General features: G+C 41.6%; 1 protein-coding gene across 1 annotated transcript in view; it reads right to left on the bottom strand.

Moving 5' to 3' along the window:
• The window catches only part of STT3B (STT3 oligosaccharyltransferase complex catalytic subunit B), a 218,910-nt gene that overhangs the window by 47,598 nt on the left and 153,706 nt on the right, over window positions 1-17,606 (bottom strand). Inside the window, exons 6-8 of the mRNA XM_077491460.1 lie at window positions 8,594-8,692; window positions 6,259-6,405; window positions 3,173-3,221 (exon numbers count right to left, since the gene is read on the bottom strand). Of these exons, the coding sequence (XP_077347586.1) occupies window positions 3,173-3,221; window positions 6,259-6,405; window positions 8,594-8,692 (295 nt within the window). The remainder of the gene's footprint in view (window positions 1-3,172; window positions 3,222-6,258; window positions 6,406-8,593; window positions 8,693-17,606) is intronic.

Here is a 17,606-nt window from a genome sequence, read left to right as displayed (position 1 = left end):
AAACTAGGGTATGTTTCTCCCCCCACCTTGGTTTGCAATCTACATAGAGTTTTCTCTATTTTTGTTACTATATACATATAAAGCAATGCTGCCCTTTCAGTTCTTCGCATGTCAGCTCATGTTTCAGGCTCTTTCGCTCTCTCATTACCATGTCATGCCAATAAAATTTAAGAGACACCTCTCAGCTGGAAAAAAAATAAAAAATAGGATTGGGTGAACCTGGTCTCCGAATCCCTGGCAGCACCACTTTTCCAGGAGTGCAAGTGGGTGCTTACAAGATTGGTCACCCCCCTCACCGAGTGCAGGCAGTGTTGACAGGTCTCCATAACGGAAATTCATTTGCAGAAGCATTGAAACGTTCAACTTCCTAACAGGACTGCTGGACACTGCTGTTATGGAGGAAGAAAGCAGATATCCCAGAAAGGAGATCTGCATTGATACTTCATATAACCACTAAATTGATTTGGCTGCTGTTCAACTTTAAGGTTCAGAATTTAATGCTGTGTTTCCTAGAGAATTTAACCACTTCATCCCGGACCATTTGGCTGCCCAAATACCAGAGAGTTTTTTGTGATTCATCACTGTGTCGCTTTAACTGACAATTGCGGGGTCGTGCGACGTGGCTCCCAAACAAAATCTTAATAAAGCGGCTGATCGGTTTGCGCAAAAGTTATAGAGTCTACAAAATAGGGGATAGTTTTATGCCATTTATTCTTTTATTAGCAATGATGCCGATGACTGCGACATTATGTCGGACACATCAAAACACTTGCCGCTATTTGAACATTCACATTTATACAGCGATCAGTGCGATTAAAAAAAATGCCCTGATTACTGTGTAAATGTGATTGGCAGTGAAGGGGTTAATCACTAGGAGCGCTGCAGGGGTGTGTCCTAGGGAGTGATTCTAACTGTGGGGGGCTACATGTGGCGACACTGATCACTGCTCTCCCATCACAGGGAGCTGTGATCAGTGTCACTAGGCAGAACAGGGAAATGCTTGTTTACATTAGCATCTCCCCGTTCTTCAGCTCCGTAAGACAACCCGCGATCACACTCACTGAGCTTGCGGCAGGGTAGCGAGCATGCCACCGGCGGCGCGTGACCACGTGGCGGCAAATTTAAAGGTATGTACCTGTACGTCCATTTGCCTGTCCGTGCCATTCTGATGACGTAAATGTCCGTGCGGCGGTCGGCAAGCAGTTAAGTGATTGTAAAGGCTCTTTTTTTAAAATTAAATAACAAACATGTTATACTTGCCTCATCTGGGCAGTTGGTTTTGCACAGGGCAGCCTGGATCCTCCTCTTCTCTGATCCCCCGTCACTGCTCTACCCCCTCCCTCTGAGTGCCCCTTGCTACAGGGGGCACCCAATCCGAATCAGAGCTACGTGTATCTAGTCAGACACAGAGCACCGACCTAGCCCCACCCCCTCTCCCGTGACTGGTTGACTGACTGCTGCGGGAGCCAATGGCGCCTCTGCACTATGTCAGGTAATCAGGAGGCGTGTCCTGGATAGCTGAGGGGATTGTGGACATTGCTGGAGAGAGAAGGGGCTCAGGTAATTAGGGGGCTGCTGCTGCACACGTTTTTTTATCTTCATGCACAGAATGCATCTAGATAAGAAACCACCTGACTTTACAACTCCTTTAAGAAGCAGCAAACACACAAAGGCTGAAAAGGTTGTTTTTTTTGGGCCCTTTTGGCCACACAATATCAAGTCTGGTCAATTAAAGTAGAGTTCCAGTCTTTTTTGTGTTTATTAAAAGTCAGCAGCTACAAAAACATGTAGCTGCTGCCTTTTAATACACACACATTCACCTGTCCCATGATCCAGCGATGTGGTTACCCTGAACCTTCGATTCTCTCCCTCTCCTCGGTATTACAAATGTGGGCACCCAGCTATGACAGCTTGCAGTCTCACATGGGAGAAAGGGGGAGAGGAGAACTTTCAGACAGAGCGCATAAGCTGTCTGACCGGAAGTGGGAGTGGGTACCTGTCAAAAAACATATTCCAAACATGGCAGGGGAAGGATGGAGGAATGCTTAAATCGGAACTTCCCTTTTGAGTGGAGCTCCGCTTTAACCACTTGCCGACCGCTGTCGTATCCGTGCGTTACTTTGAATTTCCCCCGGTGCACGCGCTCTTGTTGCGGGCTCTGTGACAGCGGACTCTATCGCTGCAGGGATACCAGCGATTATGTCACGGAGATGAAGGGGAGAGGTCATCGGTAGCAGCGATCAGAGTCGTGTCACTGCTCGCCCATTCCCCAGGACATGCTTAACACCTCCCCGTACCCTATTGGTTAACCCTGTCACTGCCAGTGACATTTTTACAGTAATCAATGCAATTTTTTTTTTTTTTAGCACTGATCGCTGTATTAATGCAAAGATATGTTAAAATTGTCCGATGTGTCCACCATAATGTCGCAGTTACGATAAAAAAATAAAAATCGCTGATCGCCACCATTACTAGTAAAAAAAATAATAAAAATGCCATAAAACTATCCCCTATTTTGTAGACGCTATAACATTTGCGTACAACAAACGCTTATTGTGATTTTTTTACCAAAAATATGAAGAATACATATCGGCCTAAACTGGGGGTGGGGGGAGAATGTTTTTATATATTTTTGCAAAAAATAATGCGTTTCTCCAAAATTGTAGCTTTTTTTGTTTATAGCGTAAAAAAATTAAAAACCACAGAGGTAATCAAATACCACCAAAAGAAAGCTCTTTTGGGGGGGGGGGGGGGGGGGGGAAGAAAAGGGACACCAATTTTGTTTGGGAGCCACGTCGCACAAACGCGCGATTGTCAGTTCAAGCGACCGTGCCGAATCGCAATAAGTGCTCTGGGATCACGAAGAGGTTAAAGAAGCAGAAAAAGAAGCTTCAATTAGGAACCCTGAATCACCATAACATATAACCCTGAAAAGAGCAAAAACCGTCATTGTGGAAATGCCAGACATGTTATAATATGCATTCTGCAATTGCCAACTCAAACATACAATTAACACTGGACTTAATTTAATCATTTCCATGTTCAGGAAATGAATATTTGAGCAAGCCAACAAATTCTAATCAAATATCTATGGCAATACCAGGCTTTTCATTACTATTCAAATAAAGAATTTGTGCATAAATTCTGAAACTAAACTAAACAAAAAACTTACCCTGTGTCCCAAAGGGAATAAAACCTTCCACTCCAAGGAGCAATGTACCCTGTAATGCAATATAAGAGTATTTGTTTTAGGAATAAAGTGTACTGCACAAAAACTTCTGAATGTCATCACTGCTGCCATTATAGATGTATATTCATGACTTCTGTATAAATTGCTATTCATTATAGTTCCAAGTACAGCAAGAAAAAAAAAAAAAAAAAAATGTACTACCAAGAAATAAAGAGAATCCTGTTTACCATACATTAGAACATGACAAACATCTGATTTTAAGAACTGCATTTTTCTATAGCTAGTGTTAGAGAGGTGTACAACTACACCACACTGATGAGATTGCTAAGCCACCCAATGTTTGCTGGTAGCCCTGTTCCACAAATGATTCATCTACCCATACCAATAACAAATCTTACCACTATAGTTGTCCAACTCCCATCAAGAAGCTTTTAAAATGGTAAGGAAGAAAGTAATTATATACCCTACAGCAACTTATGGCCATTCAGAATCCAACCAAATAATTTTTGAAAGTCAGGGGCAACTCCTGATGCAGGATGAATAAAGGCGGCCATATATAAAAAAAGCTGGTTCAACACAATTCAAATTGAAAAATTGAAGGCGCTGGGTAGAAAATTGATGGTGGCACAGTGAGAGCATCCAATCCGATGCCGTCACTGCTATGGTATTTGGATAGCCAAAGCTGTTGCAGCTGCCAGAAAAGTACAGCTGGCAAGAGAGATTCCTCCATTTATGCCATTTAGCACAGATATGGGGCTAAATTAGAAATCTAGCCGTGTATGCTTTGCCTTATCTGTAGATCTATACTTAGTTGGCATCTAAACCATTTGTTCAAGCCTATGCAGGTGCTTGTGGAATGAAATGAAAATATTTTATTACATTAGTGTATGAAATTGACTATTACATAGTTACATAGTTAGTTAGGCTGAATAAAGACACCAGTCCATCCAGTTCAACCTGAGTGTCTACAATTGTCCCCATCCCTGTACATTGCATCTCATTGAGATGCTCATCTATTATATAATATAATTATTATATTATAGTATTAATAGTGGTTAAAAGTCAAATTTTTCAACATGGCAATAAAGCAATTAAAAAAAACACTTGAAATATAAGTTCAAACAGTTATTACATTTACCAACTAAATAAAAAAAAAAAAAAAATCCAGATAAAACTGCCTTCAAATGCAATTACAACAAAGCAGAAGAAATCCCAGCAGTCCAAGTCCTCGTTCACACAATGGCTTCATCCGAACTTGCACGATTTCAAAGCCGTATTTCAGTCCGACTTCAAAGATATCTGTGCAGGTTCATGCATAGAGGTCTATCGAAATTGCCCTCGAAGTCACCAAAGGTAGTGCAGGAACTACTTTTGGAAATCGGTGCAGTGCCGCAAATTCGGTGTCGCACCGATGGTGGCACTCCTATTGTCAGCAAAAGGGTCCGATTTGATATGCAATTTGACCTGTCAAATTGCGTCAATGTGAATGGGGGCTTAAGGACTGCATAGTAACCTACCCTTACTAAGAAGTGGCATTATTGGGAAAGATTTACTAAAGGTAAATACACTGTGCACTGCAAGTGCACTTGCTCCAGAGCTTAGTAAATGAGGTAAAACTTTACAAAAAATACTTAAATCGCATGGAAGGAAAAAATAAAAAATAAAAAATTTTGCGTGTGCATAGTTGGATAAAAATCAGCAGAGCTTCCCCTCAGATCTAGAACAAATGCACTTGCAGTGTACAGTATATTTTTGCCTTTAGCAAATCAACCTAATTTTCCCATAAGCTGCCAAGGCAAAACTTTCAGGAAAGACCCATACATAGGTACATAGTGGGAAATCTTAATTTGCTAGAGCCTAACACATACACAAGCACATTAGGAGAATGTAACCAAACAAGATCACCAATACGGTAATTTAACCAAAGTATGCAAGCTCAAAGAGAAACCAAAATAATGGTACTTGCGCCGATACTGTATACCAGAGCTTTTCAACCTTTTTTCAGGTCAAGTAGCACAAATCCCCCCACCCTGTGATTTATTAAACAAGGCCACCTTCTTCCATTTCTGTTGTCCAGTTCTGATGCTCACCTGCCCATTGTCGGCTTTTTGGGCTGGACACTGGTCAGCATGGGCTCCCTGACTAGTCCATGACTTTTCAGATCCATACATAGCAAACTGCGATGTACACCTTTCTATCAAAACCAGCATTAGCGTTTTCAGAAATGTGAGGTACAGTAGTTGTTCTTCTGGATAAAACTACATGGGTCAGTCCTCACTCCCCATGTGCAATATTAAGACTTGTCCATCCACGACCATGTCACAGATTCACTGGGTTTTTTTTTTTTTTTTTAGTAGACCTTAAAAACTGCACACCAGGAACATCTCATCCTAACCCTAGAAACTGCAACTCTGCAGAGATACTCTGGCCCAGTTGTCTACCCATTACAATTTGACTCTTAAAAGTTGCTCCATTCCTTACGCTTTATCAGCTTTTCTGCTTTCAACACATCAACATGTTTATTTGCTGCCTAATATTTACATGCAAATATACATAATGAATACCTAAAAGCAAGTTTCAAGTGTATGCTTCTAATAATTAAAGTTGTACTAAACCCACAACAGTAAAATCAGTCTGCATATGCAGCATAGCATGCCTGTTAAACTCACTGTGGAACTTAAGGGATTAATCCTCTGCATTGTGTAAAACCGCTGTTTTATCCTGTATGCAGAGATCCTCCCCCTCCTGCACTGTCTAACTGGGGAAGGCCAGCTAACACAGGCAGGGTAGCTGACCTGCAGATGATCAGTAGCTTTTTTTATGCTGGAGAGAACATTTACTTGTTCTCAAAGATAGCCAGGTCACATGGATATTGACATCACACATGTGGGCATGTATACAGGCTGCAGTGGAAATCTCCTCCTACCTGAACTCTCAACGCTTGAGCAACTGTGCAGCTGATATAACCGTGGTATACAGATCATACAAAAAGTATAAAGTGGCAGTATTTTAATGTACTGGGTTTAGTAACACTTTAAAGTAAGTTCAGAAAATACTTTGTGTATTACCTGTGTAGGTCAAGTAGATCACAGTAAGGAACACAATTCCAGCAGCTAGAGACACTCCCAGGAAGAAGAGTGTCTGGAACTCTTGCTTTGTCAGCTTGTCTCTTAGGTACTGGAGGAAAGCATATGCCTGCAGCAGAGCAAATACTCCTGAATGACAGGAAGAAAAAATTAAATAAAAAAAAAGATGATGCATTAGCAAAGCATTTCCAAATCCACAGTGTGCCAATCCTTAACATTTAGTAATGTTTTAATATAAGGTAGTATGAATAATAACTTCAGTAAGACTTTGGAAACACAGAGCTGTGCCAGAATAAAGCCAGCCATGGACAGTTTGAATCTCAGCCGGTTCAGCAGGAAGCACCTGGAGATTCAAACCATGTATGGGCAAGCTGAATGTACCCAAGCTGGTCGATCAATCAACTTAGGTACAACCAGCCTATCGGATTTTACATGTGATTATTGCTAGGGGCTGTAACACTGTTCTCCAGGTGGGGATGGCTTCCCCCACAGGGAGAATACACTAGCTCCCTGGGAGGGATTCCCCTGTCAACACTGTGTTGATGGGGGGGGGGGATCTGGGAAAAAATTTTGACCCAGGAAAGAAAACCACTATGTCTATGGCCAGCCTTTAGCTGGATACACTACACAATTTTCTTTAGATTTTTTTTACCAAAACCATATAATATGAGGTCATATCTAAATACTTTCAATTTGTATGCAGTCAGGCAGGCCCTTGCACTACATAGTTGAAGGTAAATCTAAAGGAAATCGAACACAAGTTGTATAGTGGGTATCCAGCTTAACACAGCTATATTTGATGAGATATATGCTATGGCAATGAATGGGCAGAGTAAACATCCTCCCATAAATTCAACACAGCCACCAAGAAGACATCCAGGTTCCATATAGCTCTTCAAAAATGGCTGTGAAAGCAAAAGTACTAGTAGTAACTGTTACAATATCAAAACCAAAAGTGCAGTCAGTACAACCTGCCAGCAAATGTGAACAAATAAATAACCCCCAACACCCCCAGTGGTGGTGATAACTATTCAGATGTTGCTGCTAAAACACTATATAGATGATTTCACAACACCCTCCATATCTTCAAATAAACCATAAAAAGTGCAGTGCAACTATATCAAACTTTCATGAAAGTAAATGCACTTGTGTTAATATGACAATACAAATTATACAGTGATATCAGTCCAAAACACAAAAATTTAAATATATAAAATAGTCCCAATTAATCATGGCACACACAGTGTGATAAGCGGTTCCAAACTTTTCACTCTTCGTCTGGTGTCATGTGAACCTCCATCTCTAAGTGAAAAACCTAATACCCACAGCTTACCACATAACCTCAAGATGGCTGCCATTTTTAAGTTTGTGGTGAGCCATGGATATTACAGATATCTGGGAAACGGTTTCTTTTGAGATTTTGTAAGTTTTTTACAATCCCTGCTTTGTTGATGAGGACAAGGGTCACTTGTGACCCTACTCATTCACCCAAAAGTGTCAAAAATAAAATTTAAAACAGTACACAGGTTTTCCACAAAGCCCTTTAAGTAGCCTCAACGTGTCTCCTTTCTCCGGTGATGTCTGCTCCCTCCCCTTTCTTCTCCCAGCTCCCATTGTCTACCATAATGTGGCGGTGATGTCACAAGGGGGTGTTGTCTCCAGGTGACATCAACGGATGGCCATGCCTCATGACTATATAAGAACTGCCAGAGGGAGAAGAACCGGCAGAGGGAGAAGGCCCCATTGGAGAAAGACGACACATTGGAGCTTCTTTAATAAAAAGGACTTTGTCAAAAACATGTGTACGGTATTTACTTTTGACATTTTAGGTTAATGAGTAGGGAGCATGGAACCCCTGTCCCAAAGCACCCCCCATGTTGAGGGCTCTGGACAGAATCGTAGGGCAAAGTCATATCGGAAGTTGTCTGACTTGCATGTCCGAGCAGTGTGAACCCGGCCTTAGATTTGCCAAAACCATATAATAGGAGGTCAAACCTAAACATTTTCAATTTGTATGCAATCAGGCTGCCTCTTGCACTACATAACTGTAGATAAAGCTAAAGGAAATTAAATAACATTTTATAATGTATAGCCATTCTTACACCAAAAAAAAAGTATTTATATATATTTTGCATCATTACTGTGATGTTCAAACTTAACAGTTATTTATCCTAAAGTGAATAATGATAGATTCCCTTGACATCTACTAAAGTTATCAAGATCCAGCACCCAACGTCTAGAAGAAACTTTTAAGCGTCATCACAAAGAAATCGCGAAAAAAAAAAAAAAAAAAAAAGGATAGAAATATAAATCTCACCTGCTGCCGCCATGTGCTCACTGGTCCGAATGGGCTGGAATCCAACAAAAGGAATTTGCATGGATAAAATTAAACCCACAATGAAGAAAGTGCTGTATGCTACAATGAAAAAAAAAATAAAAATAAATGAAATAAATATGCAAATTAGATATACAACAGAAAATTAGCTGGCACTCAGTTGATATTATAGAGGGAGAGGCAGACTTCTATATTCAAGGGAAATTGCCACAAGAAACTGCGTCATACATCTCCACGTATCATCCACGGGAGTGGATCTCAGTGCTCACTTGTCACAGTTCAATAAATCATATTTCACAGAAAGATTTCAAGGGCACTCACAGAATAGGATTCTCTTTATTGAAGCAAAGTAGTAAGGGCTAAAAATATTTAAAGCTTCATCTCTGGGAAATCTCCTTTGCTCCCCAAGCAGACAGCGCTTCCCCATGCTCTAGATGTGGCATTTCCCACAGCGTACTTGCATTTAATGCAGCGTTATAGACCTCGCGTCAGTCTTGATGACATCAGTGCCTTAGACCACCCAAGCTTGGGGGAGAAGATGCCGGGGAGGGGTTTAGCAGCAGGGGATAGGGCAAGTACGGTAATTCTACTTTGCAGGGTCCTCTAGAGCAATGTTTCTCAACCATGGTGAAGTACCCCTGCACATCTAAAAAACATCCTATGTACCCGTCTCGAGAAAGTGATTTCTATTGTGTGGGTGTATGTGTGTGTAATATCAGTAAGTGTATGATTTCTGTGTGTGATGGTTTTTGTGTGCAAAATCATAATCAAAAGCAGCCTCACCAGTGCCCATCAATGCAGCCTATTGGTGTCCATAGAATGCATGAAGGTGAACAACCGCCTTTACAACCACTAACTGTTTGGGGGGTCAATCTACAGTGCCATTTGTAATATGCAGCATGGAGGGGGTTAATGTATTGCCATTGGTCACTCATGAGTTTCCAGTGGCAATTAACCCCTTTGTGCTGCATTAGTGGCACCAGTGGCAGTGTTTATTAACCCCTTCATGCTGCATCATAAAGGGGTTAATTAGCACTGCCACTAATGCAACACAAAGGGGTTAATATTCATTGGTCACTATAGCATCAGTGACCAATGGCAATACATTAACCCGCTCCATGCTGTAGGGGCTAAGCAGAGACTGACTGTCACCACGCTCTGCTCAGAGCTGACTGAGAACTGAGCGATCAGTGGTTATGCAAGGCACACAGTGGGAGATGATGTCGCTATCTCTTTGCTCACCCACGGCTGCAGCTCTGTCAGCCTCCATGGCCCTGCTGTAGGTGCAGAACAGTGGCAATGCGAGACGGGCAGTGAGAGACGCTCCGCTGCCTGCCGCACTGCTGAAAGAGATTGGCAGAGACTGCAGTAAGTGCTGCGTAGTGATAGGGGGAGGACATCTGACCAATATCGGTAACGTCGGTAAGTCTGACAGATGGCGATTATTTGAAAAATATAAATATATGACCCCAATAAATGGACGCTCCGATAATTGGTCGACCCCTAAGGAGAATGTGGAAAGACTGCTCACAAGCTGGACCATAAGGAGACATGTTGACCATGGGCTGCTGGGGGAATGAGGGGTGGGGCAAGTGTCCTTTTTCCAGGTACTCTAGGCATAAATGAACATTTAACCTACTCAGTGCGTGTGGAGTAACATTACAAGAGTAGGTCTTGGTTTTCCTCTGAATTCAGCTTTAAGCATTCCATAGAGAAGCTTCCCATTAGGACTTTGTCATTATATAACGCACAGCATTCTTATACCTTAACATAATCCTGGATAACCTCTGATAATTAACACTCAATGTCATGCTAGCAAAACACTTTACAATTACTAGAAAATACATCTTAGATAGACAACTAGCATTATAGGTTAAGAACAGGTTATAAAACACAAAGCTGAAAGAAAACATTGCACAGAAACATGACCAATTCAGGTCTTCATTAATTTTAAGCCACTTTGAAAGAAAAAGAAAAAAAAATGTCAAGGCAAGAAAAACATGGCACATATTTTATCTCGCTTTTGTACCTAATGTCATTGAGAGAAATCATTTCTGGACTGCATAAAAGCTTTTTCATTTACATTGCAGATGTAACTCACTGGCACAAGAGGTTTTACTTAGAACAAACCAACTTATGTCATGTCAACCTATTAAGGAAGGCAGAATTGTAAATAATTTCCTGCAAAGTCGTTTTATATAACAACTGTTAGACTGCCATCCTGTGGAAACAGTGTAGTATACAACATTCATTGGGGAAATGGCTTTTAGAGAGGTAAACATACACATTAACCAGAATCACAAAACATAAAATCTGTATCAAAGACTGAAAATGACAAAAGAAAATCCTTCTCCCAACACAGCAACCAGACTGCAGACCTTAGTATGTGTAACAAATGTATATACGTTTTCATACAAAAATTTTATAGCTGGGTGAGGAACCATACAGGTTGTCAAAATGAACATCTCTGCTCAAAAATGCCACCTTCCTGCCCATCATACTCATACCAGGCTTCAGTTCTATTTAAGCCATTGATAAAGAGTGCACATGTAGAATAGGTTCTGACTTCCAGATCTGCACACTTGTCCTAGGTCGGTACTCAAAGTATTGAAGCCAAAAACTAGAGTTTGAGTGAACCTGAAGGCTCAAATCAGACAGGATGAACAGGCTTTGCATCTGGGTCCATGCACCCATCCATGTGTACATGCCAAACTGGACAGGTGAGTCCATATGACTGATCGGCTCCTATTCACTTTTAATGGGTGAAAAAGACTAAACAAAAATTACTCTTGCACTGCGCTGAGCACCCTTGTGAATGAGCCCTTAAGCTGGCCATTGACAATTCGAATCGTAGCAGAAAGAATGTACCCAAGTTGTTTGATTAACTTGTGTACAACCAGCCGGTCTGATTTTACATGTGATTATTGCTGGCGGATTCCCGTCAACACGATCTGTGTTGATGGGGAAACCAAGCAATTTTCATTGCTGCAAGCTGTGGTTGCAGGAAAGAAATTTGCCCCATCTATGACCGGCCTTACATGAAGTTAACAGAATTAAACTTTTGTAAGGTATAAAGGAATCCTTACACATATCTGGAAAAGAGCTAGACCCCAGTTGTCATAGATTATGGTTCTTTATAGATCTAAATAATGGGGTGGTATTGCACTTCCTGACATCAAATGTTATTTTCAAGCAGTTGTGTTGAATAGCTGAATGGACTTTCCACCGTCCCAATAAACTTTGGATCAGCCTGGAATACGAGCTATCCCAAGCTTTGCTACATCTACAACCATGGATTCCAAAACACACAGCTCTCTCTTTCACATCATCCCCCCGAACTTGCCATTGCCCTGAACTTGCCATCTGGGACTCTGTCATGAGGAAACTTCAAACAGACTACAACTCACCTATGCTGCCCATCCTGGGCCATTCCTACTTTCCCCCAGGGCAGATTGACGCTGGCTTTTTATCACAGGAGAAGTCTCCACATCTACTCCATCGAGAGGAACTCAAACCACTTTCCTTGTTCAAAACATCCTAGTCAATCACCAAGCTTGATTAAAGTGGTTGTAAACCATTACAAACCACTTTGACCTACAGGTAAGCCTAGATTAAGGCTTACCTGTAGGTCCAAGAAATCTCCTAAACTGTGTAAGTTTAGGACATATATTTGCCGAAAGACAGGCACCGCTGACAACGGCACATGTGCTATAGACAGTGGCACGCAGGCGCACTGAGCGCGCCGCGGTCAATGGCGATATGCGTCTCCCGAGTGCATGGTCGAATGACAGCGCGGGAGCAGCGAGACCCACCAAGAAGATGGAGGCTCCGGACTACAGGGGACAGCGGTGAGTTTGTTGGCTCCTGTGTCAGGTAAGTGACACATAATGGGCTACTATGCGATGCATAGTAGTCCATTATGCTTTACCTTTGCAGGGAATCAGAGAGGAAGTAAACCCATCAGGGTTTACTTCCTCTTTAATGGTGCCACATGCAACTGTCTCAATTTGTATGTTACTTACCAAAACCCTTTAGATTATTTAAGGACCTCAACCGCAACACACACATCTTTGCCTCAACTAAACCACTTTCGAGGGTATCTCCCAATTTTATACTGCTTTCCAGGCTACAGAAAACATTACCTTTCCTATTTAGCAGCACGCGAGCGTGACTTACGATGTACACTCTCAAAGGACCAAAAAGACAAAAAGCTTAGTTAGCTCACATCTCCTCTAGGACGATTGAGAGGAACATTAAAATGCTGACAAGATGGCATTCTCCTTCACGTTTACACCAAATGTCAGTACTCACCCACTTGTTGAAGGGGGTGTGACCTGAATGCCACTCATGCTCACATTTGGTGGACCGGTCTCATTACCCACATAACCCAATGACCCCTGGTTTGTGCTTTTCCACTGCTCAAGAATTGATAAAAAATAATACAAACAGAAAAACTCCATTGTACCTCACATGCTAAAAACGCGGCTATGTCCGATTCCGCTATTATGGAAAAAACAACAAATACCCACCTTGAAATTATGGCTGCAAGCGCTTGACTATATCTACATCATGGAAAATCTCACATCAGAGCTCCGTAACACCCAATCAACCTTCACGAAAAAGGTGGGCATGCTGGCTGACATTCAGGTCCTCCCCTCAATATAGAGAGATTATATCTTCTGCTAACAGTTTATCTAGCTCAGATGCCAAGACTATTTTGGCCAAAATCATCATCTTTTACCTATAGTCGTATATCCATTTTAAATATGGCGTTTAGCTACATACAGTGACAAGCAGGGTCACCGCTAATTGGTCTATCTCGGCAGTCCCCCCCCCCCCTTCTCTTCCCCTTTGGTATCTGTCTTTCCTTCCTCTCCGTTCCTCTTCTACCTCACTACCTTCTACTCTGATACAGAGTACACATATTCGAGATGTATTATAACATTTGTCTTTGTTAACACTACTGGTAAACATCAACTGCTTGTTCTTTCGACTGTACATGAAATGTAAAACATTACATATAAACAATAAAAAAAAAAAAAAAAAAAAAAAGAAGAAGAAGAACTACTGATTGTAGGTGCAATGCCTGGAGACTCAGTACACTGTCTGCTTGTACCTCTGATATGGGCAGACAAACTGAATGGCACGAGGAATCAATAGACTACAAAAACGCTCACAGCGCCTAGAGGCGATTCAGTTCGCATTGTGCGCTATACAAGTATTTCATTCATTGGCACCTTTATAGTTTGAGAACTACAAGCCGTAGGCTGCAAAGGGCGATGGTACTTGTAGTTTATTCACAGAACTTTGTGAATGAATGATGCGGCCATGTGGTTGGTGCCCTGCATAACTTCAGTGTTTGTGGAGAAGATTCCCCACCGGCTATTACAGGGAGGGGGGAAATGAGACAGGAGCTGGAACATGTTACATGTTCCAGCATAAATAGGGGAAAAACCATGTAACCACCTCGAAGCGGCAGATGACGGAGAGCCGTGTCTCCTCGTACTGCTAGACCTAAGTGCAGCGTTTGATACAGTAGATCACAATACTCTACTCGTCCGCCTCACAGAAGTAGCCGGAGTCCAAGACATAGATCTCCATTGGTTCGCGTCCTTCCTAGGAAATCGGTCACAGACAGTGAAACTAGGAAAATTCCTCTCCGAAACTCGGGCAGTCACCTGCGGAGTCCCTCAAGGCTCTCCGTTGTCACCCGTTCTCTTCAACATTTACATTCGCCCACTCCTTCAAATCATCAGATGCTCAGATCTCTGCTTCTACTCTTACGCTGACGACACGCAAATTTATTTCCGGATCAATGGAAAAAAAGATCACCAACAACAACTTGAAAACTGCCTCAAATCAATAGAGGACTGGATGACCACCAACTCCCTCCAGCTGAACCAATCAAAGACAGAGCTTCTTATCTTACACCAAAATCATAAGCCCGCAGCCAAAACCTCCTGGTCTCCACCAACCGTCTTTGGGCAGACTATCTCCCCAAAGACCAAAGCGAAGAGTCTCGGGGTTATTTTAGACGCACAAATGTCAATGGATGCGCAAATAGGAGCAGTAGTGAGTCGATCTCACCATCTGCTGCGCATGCTTCGCAGACTCATCCCTTTTATCCCAAAGAATGACAAAGCAGTGGTAGTTGGAACAATCATTAATTCACGACTGGACTACGCAAACTCGCTTTACATAGGATTACCACAATATCAACTTGCGCGATTACAACTGATCCAAAACACAGCGGCAAGGCTGATAACAGGAAAAAACCCTGGGAATCCATTTCTCCTTCACTGAGGAGCTTACATTGGCTAACCGTAAAAAATCGGATCACGTTCAAGACCCTTTGCCTCACCCACAAATGCGTGCATAGAGAAGCTCCGCAATACCTAATGGAGAAAATAAATCATTACACACCAAACCGCAGTCTTCGATCAGCCAACAAAAACCTCCTCCTCGTGCCCAAAGCCCGGTATAAATCCAAGGGGGATCGGAGATTCGCTGTCCAAGGGCCTCGGCTATGGAATGCTCTACCAATCAACATCCGCCTGGAAGAAAATCACCTGGCTTTTAGGAAAAAACTCAAGACCTTCCTCTTTTAGCAGATGATCAAAGCTCGCCACAGCGCCTAGAGGCGATTCAGTTCGCATTGTGCGCTATATAAGTATTTCATTCATTCATTCACATGTTCCAAAGTTGAACTTATCTTTAAAAGCTGCATATTCCTGTACACAGGTGTCCTGTTTCTTTATCCTTTGCTTACTGAGCCACTGACTTTGGTGCACACAGAATCTGGTGCAGCTGCCCACAGTAGCCAATCAGCTTCCAAGTTTCGTCAAAGCCTAATTGAACAAGCTGAAGTTAAGAGCCGATTGGTTACTGTGAACAGCTACACCAGATTCGGTGTGCACCAGTTTTAATGACACCAAGACGTGTTTTGTCAGTTTTTAATTTCACACAGAACCACAATGCAAGTCTATGAATGGTCAGATGTGAACAGATACGCATATATTTATATCTGCTTACATCAAAGTCTGTTTATGTCTGCAGAAGAATGGAAACAGTTTGCAGACATGAGAAAAACTGATGAATACTTCTATAAAAAGTGAAGGCAGATGTATAAATAGGTGGATTTTTTTATTTTTTTTGGGGTTCGCATCTGGTGTTACCTAATGCCTATGTCTGGATACTTGTTCTGGGTCAGAGGATTGCACTGAAATGTCTAGAGCTCCAGAGCTTACACCTTTTATAAAAATAAGGCTTTAAAACACAAGAAAACATATATTACTATGCAGACCAGCTCTTCTAAATACAGGTTCCCAGAGATTCAGATACTTTCAGAGAACCCTGAGAGCCAAGAAACCAGGGGAGCACTATAATGCACATACTGACTCTGAAGTTATACAATATCAATTGGAACATTTTTTGATAAAAAATTTTTTATAGTCAACGTGAATTAAAGTGGACTGTTAGGTCTATCTGTGACATTTATTGTATAGTCAATTCTTCCCAGCGAGCACACCTAAAGACCAAAATAGGCAAGTATTCTTGTAATACAGCCATTTGTTGCAAAGAACATAATATGTCGCACTCTCACATAAAAACTTCATAACAGAAATGCAGCTTGCTATATACGTTATTGCTTTCTTAAAAGCATAAAAACAAAGTCTAAGAACAGTTGTGCCACATAGGAATCAAAAATGCACAATAAGGTGTTAAAAGGTTTATACTTACCCAGTACCAGCAGCTGCTATTGAATACGGCCATTTAAGATCACTATGGTAACATTTCTCAAAGTACAGACACAGAGAATGTTCCTTCTTTTTTAATATGAGTTATAACAGTGAAACATTCTAGCCCCATTCAACACGCTCGAAGTAGAAATTCTATCCTATCTAAATAAGGGAACCAAATATAATATGCATTTGGTTTATCCGATAACATACATATAAAAAGGATGGTCAGGTATAAACTGGAGGCCACTCATCATGCTTCAACACCAAAAAGACTCTATAACCAGCCAAGAAGGTACCCGACTCTTGAAGAAGCCCAAGTCCTAGTTGTCAACGGACATCACGAACACACAGTAACCAGAGTTAAGTAACTTGTATTTCTACAGTGCATTTCCACTGTTACAGGCCATAGTTGCTGCTCATTTGCTAGGCATTTTACTTGTTATAGATATCCGTCCGTCTTGTACCGTATTCCCAATATTGTAATAGCTTTGTATGTAAAGCAGTTTTGAATAGTAAAAGCACATTTACACACTGCAGGAGGTCTGTTTCCTTGCTTATACCACAAAGTAACCTTGCTAGATATACGCAAGCAAAACAATTGGGGGCTCATCCAGAATTTATTGTGCTAAAGTTCAACTGAAACAGACCCGTTTTTCTGTGGGGTTGTGTAGCTTGTGCTAGATAAAAATGTGGCGTGTAGCCTACCTATCTGGGCCAGAGAGAATGAGTGGGAGCCTCTTGCTAAAGGATTTGTAAAGTATGCTTCGCCCTTGAATAAGACTTGGGGTGATAAAGTCTCACATAATTTTGTAGATTTTAGCCTTAAGGGGTTGGATATAAGTAAAGCAGAGAAGAGGACAGCATCCACAGTGGGTTGGTACTTCCTTCATGCCATCGATACTGAACCACAGAGAAGGCAAAGGCAGACGTTAAGGTATTAAAAGACCAGCTAGCAGCTGAGTCAGAGTGTGTCCGGGCTGATGATTTGCAAGAGCGGTGTGCAGCCCTCATGACCAAATCAATTAATGCATTAAAGAAAAGGAAGGGCTGTAAAGCTGTTAGTAAAGTCAGGGTATGTGCCATTGTCACATATAGGGCTGCAACTAATGATTATTTTGATAATTGATTAGTTGGCCGATTATTGTTTCAATTAATTGGTTAAAACCCTTAAAAAAAATAAAATAAAAAAAGAAGTGGGTCAAATTGATGTTCATTTTCAACCACAGTGATGGGAAAATTCGGAAATAGAAAAC

This window comes from Lithobates pipiens, unplaced genomic scaffold, assembly GCF_037356315.1.
Source record: "Lithobates pipiens isolate NorthernLeopardFrog02 unplaced genomic scaffold, aLitPip1_a1.2 Scaffold_19, whole genome shotgun sequence".
Lineage (NCBI taxonomy): Eukaryota > Metazoa > Chordata > Amphibia > Anura > Ranidae > Lithobates > Lithobates pipiens.
Note: the sequence above shows the minus strand (reverse complement) of the source record. Positions and strands in the feature narration are given on the sequence as shown.